The following is an 8449-nucleotide window of genomic DNA, read 5'->3' as shown; positions in this document are numbered from 1 at the left end:
TCCGCATCTATGATATTTCAGTCAGACTCTTTAGTAGATCATCATGTTGTATATTTCCATCTAGCTTACAGTTATACCACATGTTGATCCAACTATACAGTTTGTTCGCTTGGTCACATGTAGCCAGGCACCAAGTGTCGTTTTACGCCCAGGCCATGGTTCGGGGAGTGAAAATTCCTCTATATCAGATCCTAGGTTCAAGAGTCCTAGGGAGTCTATGAAGTCATGTCTAGTGGGGTCATTTTTATGTGTTTGTGCGCACCACACGTGTAAACAGCTGACCACCAAGACATCTAGGATTGTTCCATTTCTTTCGTATTCTCAATCGTGCAGTTAGAGCTATGCTTTTAGGAATTTTTCTAACTCGTGTGAATTGCGTATTTCAAAAAATGCCTACAAAAAGAAAGTACACAATATGGGCCTCAACTACTAGCCAGGAGGCAATGACTAATGGTGCTCAAGAGGAGGACACTCTAGCCTAGAGGGTTGCATCGGGCTCAATGCCCAGTGCTTCTGACATGGATGTCAGGGGAGCTATCCAATTGCTCACCCAGATTGTTGCTACTCAGGCTCAAAGGCAGGGGAAAATTATTGTCCATGAAACGGGTACTTCCAGGTCCATGGATTTCCTCAACATGAAACCTCCAGTCTTCACAGGGTCAAAAAAGGATAAGGATCCACAAACTTCATTGATGAGGTTCAGAAGATATTTCGAGTGATGCATGCTACAAACAATGGGGCAGCAGAGCTTGTTGCGTACCAGCTGAAGGATGTTGCCAACACTTGGTATGAAATATGGGAAGGGTTTTGAGGGGAGGATGCTGCTTCTACAACTTGGAAGAAGTTTGCAGATGCATTTCTTGAGCATTTTCTATCCATTGAGGTCTTGGAAGCTAAGGCTTTGGAGATTGAGAGACTCATACAGAATGATATGAGTGTGAATGAGTACTACCTCAAGTTCGTCTCTCTGGCTACGTATGCTCCGGAAATGGTACGTGATATGAGGGTCAGAGTTAGATGGTTTGTTTTGGGGCTTTCAAATGACTTTTTGCTGATGCTAATATAGTTGCTCAGAATAATGACATGAGCATCACTAAGATGGTTGCATTTGTTCATGGGAACGAAGACAGGTTGAAGGAAGAAAAGAGGCTATAGAGAGAGAAGGACCCAAAATTCAGCAAGAGAGCTAAGTCTGCAGGAAATTTCAGCCATGGGAGATCTCAAGCAGGAGGCAATCGCCAGTTCTTCAGGAAATCAAAATCAGGACCTGCTCCATCGTCAGCTAGTGCACCAGTTTAGAGGTCCAAGTTTAACAAGAAAATCCAAAATTTCAAAGCAGCAGGATCACAGTCACAGACTAGTGTGGGCTACAGAGGCTTTGAGTACCCTACTTGAAACACGTCTGGTAAGAAACATCTAGGGGTGTGTTGTTTGGGCACAAATGGTTGCTTTGGGTGCGGTCAACAGGGATACTTCTTGAGGGATTGTCCATCAGCAAAGCAGAATAATATAAGCAATGTAGCTCAGTCCACTAATTCAGTAGCCCTTGATAACTCTCAGGCCTAACAAGGGTGTGGTGCAGTAAAGTCTAGTAATGCAGGCGGTGGTCGAAATCGCTTGTACGCCCTGGTAGACCATTAGGATATGGAGTCTCGGGGAGATGTTATCACAAGTATGCTAACGATATTCACTTTTGACGTCTATGCTCTTATAGATCCGGGATCCACCCTATCTTATGTAACTCCATATATTGCTAAGAAATTTGGGATAGAACCAGAAAAGTTGTGTGAACCTTTTGAAGTATCCACCCCAGTTGGAGAATCAGTTATAACAAGATGTATCTATAGGGGATGTCCAATCAAAGTGTATCATCGTCTTATTGCAACAGACTTAGTAGAATTGGAGATGGTAGACTTCGATGTAATCATGGGCATGGATTGGTTAGAGTCCTGTTATGCCACGGTGGGTTGTAGAACCAAAATATTAAGTTTTGAATTTCCTGGTGAACCGGTCTTAGAATGGAAGGGTGTTGTAGTAGCACCAAGGTGTAGGTTTATTTCTTATCTTAAGACCAGAAAGATTATCTCCAAAGGGTATATCTATCACCTGGTTCGAGTTAAGGATGCAGATGCTCAGATTCCCACTCTCCAGTTGGTACCAATTGTAAATGAGTTCCCAGAAGTGTTTCCCAAAGATCTTTCCGGAGTCCCTTCCGATAGAGAGATTGACTTTAGAATTGATCTACTCCCAGGCACTAAGCCTATATCTATTCCACCTTAGAGAATGATGTTTACCGTGAAAATGGTAAATCCAATTAAATTTGTAAATGGGATTATAAAAATACGTGATCTATTTTTATGCTAGTTGTTATAGCAGTTGATGCTAAGAGTATGAAGTTTAACGAAGAGATACAAGCTAAAATGGGACAGTAATCAAACTGAGGGGCTTGCTGGCCGGGCTTCAAACTGGTCGATGCAGGGCCTCGGGGTTGATATCTAGCTCGGCCTCGAGCTATCGGGGGTAGTCGGGAATGGGATAACAGTCAACATATGATCAAATAGGGCTATTTATGCCAAGACCAAGCAATACAGATGATCAATATATGATTGACTTGCCCCCAGAAGAGACCGCGCATAACAAAGCCCTGCACCCGACAGTCAAATGTGAAGGGTACTACGTGAAAAGGGTTATGTTGGACGGAGGCTCTAGGGTAGACATTTGCCCACTCTCAACTTTGCAGCGTATGGAAATTGGTACCGAGAGAATCCGACCCAACAACGTCTGTGTACGTGGTATCAAAAGGGACACAATTGGAGAAATTGATCTGTTTTTGACTATCGACCCAGTAGACTTTGAAGTAACCTTCCAGGTTCTGGACATGGACACGTCCTATAATTTTCTCTTTGGAAGGCCATGGATTTACGCAGCGAGGGTTGTGCCTTCTACTCTCCACCAGATGGTGAAGTTCGAACATGAGGATCAGGAGATTGTGGTTCACGGGGAAGATGAGAAATCGATTTATCAGGACCCGTCAGTCCCATGTCTTGAAGCAAGAGAAGGAAGTGAGCACATAGTCTATCAGGCCTTTGAAATCATGGTCGCTGATTAGTGCGGAGAAGGAAAACCTTGTCCTCAACCCCTCCTTTCTAATGTATCAATCATGGTGGCCAAATAAATGATCAAGCATGCTACAAACCTGGGAAAGGGCTTGGGAAATCGTTGCAAAGAATAGCTGAACATATCACCCCGACCGCTAGTGAAAAGTTCTTTGGGGTAGGCTTCCGGCCTACTCCAGCTGATGTAATATGGGCAGATGATAGAAAGAATGATGGTTGAGTCTTGTCTCAGCCGGTGCCGCATCTATACAGAACACTTATCAAGCCAAAATACAATGAGGAAGAGGAGGATAAGGCCTTTACGGCCGAAGAAATCGAAGAAATCTGTAGGGCCATGAGGAAGATACTGTATGAAGCCCACATGGTTCAACCAGGGGAAGGCTCAAGCACCGCTGAGGTACTGTATATGGGACCTAATGCCAAACTGCAGAATTGGAAGGCTACGCCAATCCCAATCAGGTGGGAGTCCTGCTAGACCTGTCCTGCCACTTTTTCTGCATCACGAGTTATTCTAGGGTGTAACTCGGATGTTTTCTTTAGTTTCTGGTCTTTTAATTTCCAATGTAAATCTTGTTATCTTCAAATTCAATGAAATGAAATCAATATTTCATCGTTCATCTTTCTTTATTCTTTCTGATTTGGTTATTTTTCTCTTATATTTCTTCTTTCAGTTCTAATAATGCAGATGTAAATAACATGGCATGCTTGCGGACATCGTGCCCAGATCCAAACACGCTGTCTAACTGTTAAGTAATGAACCAAGAACCAGAATATGATGAAGAAAGGGCTTTTAGGGAAATAAATCGAGAATTAGAACAGTTTGAGAATAAACCTAAGCTGAACTTAAATGATACTGAGCTGGTTAATTTGGGTACTTCTGAAGAAATTAGGGAAACCAAGATAAGCATTCACACAGATGAGAAAACCCGGGACACATTGATCCAACTTTTGTTTGAGTTCAAAGATGTGTTTGCTTGGTTATACGATGACATACAAGGACTAAGTGTTAATTTGGTCGTTCAAAAGTAGCCACCTTACCCCCATTGATCCCCTGTCCAGCAAAAGCAAAGAAAGTTTAAAACCGATATCAGTGACAAGATTAAAGAAGAGGTCACAAAACAGTTGAAATCAGGGGTGATCTGAGTGGTTCGATACACCACATGGTTAGCCAATGTAGTTCCAGTGCCAAAGAAGGACGGGAAAATTCGAGTGTGTGTGGATTACAGAGATTTAAACAAGGCAAGTCCCAAAGATAACTTCCCTTTGCAGAACATCCACATCCTTGTTGATAACTGTTCCAAACATGAGATACAGTCCTTCATGGATTATTACGCAGGATATCACCAGGTGTTGATGGATGAAGAAGATGCAGAAAAAACAACTTTTACCATACCTTGGGGTACATACTATTACAGAGTCATGCCATTTGGTCTGAAGAACGTCGGGGCAACCTACATGAGAGCCATGACTGCCATTTTTCATGATATGATGCACCAAGAGATAGAGGTGTACGTGGACGGTGTAATCATCAAATCCAAAACTCAGGACGACCATGTTCGGGACTTGAGAAATTTTTTTGAGTGGTTACGCAAATAGGATTTGAAGCTGAACCCAGCCAAATGTGCATTTGGGGTACCATCCGGCAAACTTTTGGGATTCATAGTCAGTCGAAGGGGCATCGAGTTGGACCTAGCAAAGATAAAGTCTATTCGAGATTTGCCTCCTCCAAGAACCAAGAAAGATGTTATGCGTTTTTTGGGAAGATTGAACTACATCAGCCGATTCATTACTCAGATGACATCCACATGCGAACCCATATTCAAATTGCTAAAGAAATATGCGACAATCAAATGGACAAATGAGTGCCAAGAGGCTTTTGATAAAATCAAAGAATATCTGTCGAATTCGTCGGTATTGGTCCCACCTGAGCCAGGGAGGCCTCGGTTCTTGTATCTGATAGTCTTGGAAAATTCTTTTGGTTGTGTCCTCGGGAAACATGATGTGACCGAAAAAAAAGAGCAGGTCATTTACTACCTGAGCAAGAAGTTCACCAGTTATGAAGCCAAGTACACTTTATTGGAGAGAACTTGTTGCGCTTTAACTTGGGACGCTCAGAAGCTGAGGCATTATTTGCAAGCTTACACCACTTACCTCATAACCAGGTTGGATCCTTTAAAATATATATTTCAGAAGCCAATGCCCACTGGGAGATTAGCAAAGTGGCAGATCTTGCTCACGGAGTTTGACATAGTCTATGTCACTCGCACGGCAATGAAAGCCCAAGCGTTAGCAGATCATTTGGCTGAGAACCTGGTTGATGATAAATACCAACCTTTGAGCACTTACTTCCTAGATGAAGAGGTAAAATCAGTTAAGGCAATATCTGAAGACACCCATGCTTGGAAAATGTTCTTTCATGGGGCGGTAAACGCAAAAGGTGTTAGAATTGGGGCAATCTTGATCTCACCCACCGGCCAGCATTATCCAGCCACAGCCTGACTTCAGTTTTTCTGCACAAACAACACCACCGAGTATGAAGCCTGCATTGTGGGTATGAACATGGCAATCGACCAAGATGTCGAAGAGTTATTAATCATGGGAGACTCCGACCTGATTATCCGACAAGCTCAAGGAGAATGGGAAACCCGAGATGTTAAGCTTATTCCTTATAGACAACATGTGGAAGATCTTGGCAAGCGATTCAAATCAATAGAGTTCAGGTACATACCTCGTTGCCATAATGAACTGGCCAATGCACTTGCTACTTTGGCCTCGATGCTGCCATACCCAGGCAATGCCCACATTGTTCCCTTGGAAATCCAAATAAGGGAAATGCATGGCTACTATAATACAGTTGAGGCAGAGCCAAATATTCAGCCATGGTATCATGACATCAAAAGATTTTTGAAAACCAAAGAATACCCCGAGCAAGCCAGTGGGGACCAAAAGAGAACCATTAGATGGCATGCAAGTGGTTTCTTTTTGAGTGGTTATGTCTTGTACAAAAGGACCCCGGACCTCAACTTGTTAAGATGTGTTGACGCCGAAGAGGCTGGAAGAATTATGTATGAAGTACACGCAGGAGTGTGCGGACCCCACATGAATAGGTATGTTTTGGAAAAGAAAATCCTCCGAGCGAGCTATTATTGGATGACCATGGAAAAAGACTGTTTTAGTTTTGTTCGGAAGTGTCATCAATGTCAGGTGCACGGGGATTTGATTCATGTACCGCCCACAAAACTGCATCCCATGTCAGTACCTTGGCCATTCGTCGCTTGGGGCATGGACGTCATTGGGCCAATCGATCCAAAAGCCTCAAATGGGCATAGATTCATATTGCTCGCCATCGACTATTTCACGAAGTGTCTTGAAGCAATTACTCTCAAATCTGTCACCAAGAAAGCTGTGGTAGACTTCGTGCACTCTAACCTCATCTGTCGTTTTGGTATTCCTGCAACTATCATTATAGATAATGCTACTAATTTGAATAGTCATTTGATGAGGGAGATATGCGAACAGTTCAAGATAACACATCGGAACTCTACTCCTTATCGTCCCAAAGCCAACGGTGCCGTTGAAGCAGCAAATAAGAACATCAAAAAGATTTTGAGAAAGATGATTCAAAGTTCCAGACAGTGGCCTGAAAAGTTGCCTTTTGCATTATTGAGGTATCGCACTACTGTGCGCACTTCGGTCGGAGCAACCCCGTACCTTTTGGTTTATGGCACTGAAGCTATAATACCCGCGGAGGTCGAAATCGCTTCTCTCCGGATCATTGTGGAAGCTGAAATTGAAGATAGTGAGTGGGTCAAAACCCACCTGGAGCAGTTAACCCTGATTGATGAGAAGCGAATGGCTGTAGTCTGCCACGGGCAGTTGTACCAACAAAGAATGACTCGTGCTTACAACAAGAAAGTGCGGCCTAGAAATTTTGAAGTGGGGCAACTCGTTCTAAGGCGTATTCTTCCCCATCATCAGGAAGCAAAAGGGAAATTTGCTCCCAATTGGAAAGGCCCATACATTATCAGAAAGATATTGCCTAGAGGAGCATTGTACTTGGGAGATATCGAAGGAAATGATCTCGAGGCAGCTGTGAACGCAGACGCGGTCAAAAGGTACTATGTCTAGTCTTTCTGCAGCAATAGCACTATCCTATTGGGATGACGAAGGCTTTCATTCTCGCTACCCCAAAAACTCCAATCCTTTTGCTAACGCTTTGAGTCGGTTACTTTTCTTTCATTACCTTCTATGGAACTCGAAAAAATAATAATAATAATAATAATAATAAAAACAACAACAACAAAAGCAAAATGTTTTCCTGAACTACGTTCGACTTGATTCCGAAAGGATATGTGAGCGGCCTCTCTCTGGGGTTCAGTCACACCAAAATAAAAATTCAATGTTCCCCAAAAAGTGAAACTGGGGCAGATTTTATAATGGTTCGGCGATGATCCCGCCTGAACAGTTCCAAAGTTGTAATTCAATCCAAATTCTTTTTATCCCAAACCTTGTTCATGTCCTTACGATCAATCGGCGAAAGATTTTCAAAATCGGAGAACGCAGTTGTTTGGATCCAATGCAATCAAAATGAGAGAAATAAAATGAGAGAGTCTTATTGGTGAAAACCCACACGGGCACCATGAGGCGATAGTAAGCATATAAATGAAAAACGAGAGAGTCTTGTTAGTGAAAACTCGTAAAGAGCACTATAAGGCGACGGTGAGAAGAGAAATGAGAGAGGTCCATTGGCGAAAACCCGCAAAGGGCGCCGTTGATCGAAAAGAAGAAACCCTCACTGCCATGGGTATTAAAAGAGTCCTGGCAAGGTTCTCGGTTTTAAAACACGGGTCGCAATGGATTTTTGAGAAATTGGATAGTTGTGCAGATCGGGTATCCAGTCCAAGAAGCATGTCATGTTTATTGAAGTCTACATGTACCCCAGATAAGTCCTTCGTTCATCCCCGAAAGGGACACTTCTCCTTAAATTCATTTTCTTGTCCTTTGTTTATTTTTCCTTGAATCCCTTTCGGTCTAACTCTGTTCCGAAACTAATACAAAGAAAAGGTGGCAAGGCTGGCTTTACAGGATTCTGCCTAACAAAAGCTAAAGAAAAGTACCCAGCCTCAGCGGGTGCATCAAGTCGATCCCGACTGGCCATGATGGCTGATGCTCTGAAATCAAAGTTATTGGAAGGGAAGAGAAAGCCAAGGGCAAAAGCCTAAAGGCGGAATAAAGTGAAAGGGTAGAAGCCCCACGCGGGCGAGCCGTCATGAAATCTTAAAAGTTGAGTCCCTCGGTTTGAAAGACAGATCAATCTTCAGAAAACGACCAAG

At 43.0% G+C, this 8449-nt stretch overlaps 1 protein-coding gene across 1 annotated transcript; it reads left to right on the top strand.

The window, feature by feature from the left end:
* The first annotated feature begins 1644 nt into the window (after nt 1-1644).
* LOC142170377 (uncharacterized) lies at nt 1645-2280 on the top strand. The gene has a single exon (XM_075232274.1). It carries the CDS (start codon nt 1645-1647, stop codon nt 2278-2280), a length of 636 nt encoding a protein of 211 aa, XP_075088375.1.
* The last annotated feature ends 6169 nt before the right edge of the window (nt 2281-8449 follow it).

Source organism: Nicotiana tabacum, chromosome 16 (assembly GCF_000715075.1).
Source record: "Nicotiana tabacum cultivar K326 chromosome 16, ASM71507v2, whole genome shotgun sequence".
NCBI classification, from domain to species: Eukaryota; Viridiplantae; Streptophyta; class Magnoliopsida; order Solanales; family Solanaceae; genus Nicotiana; species Nicotiana tabacum.
This window is presented reverse-complemented; position numbering and strand designations above follow the sequence as displayed.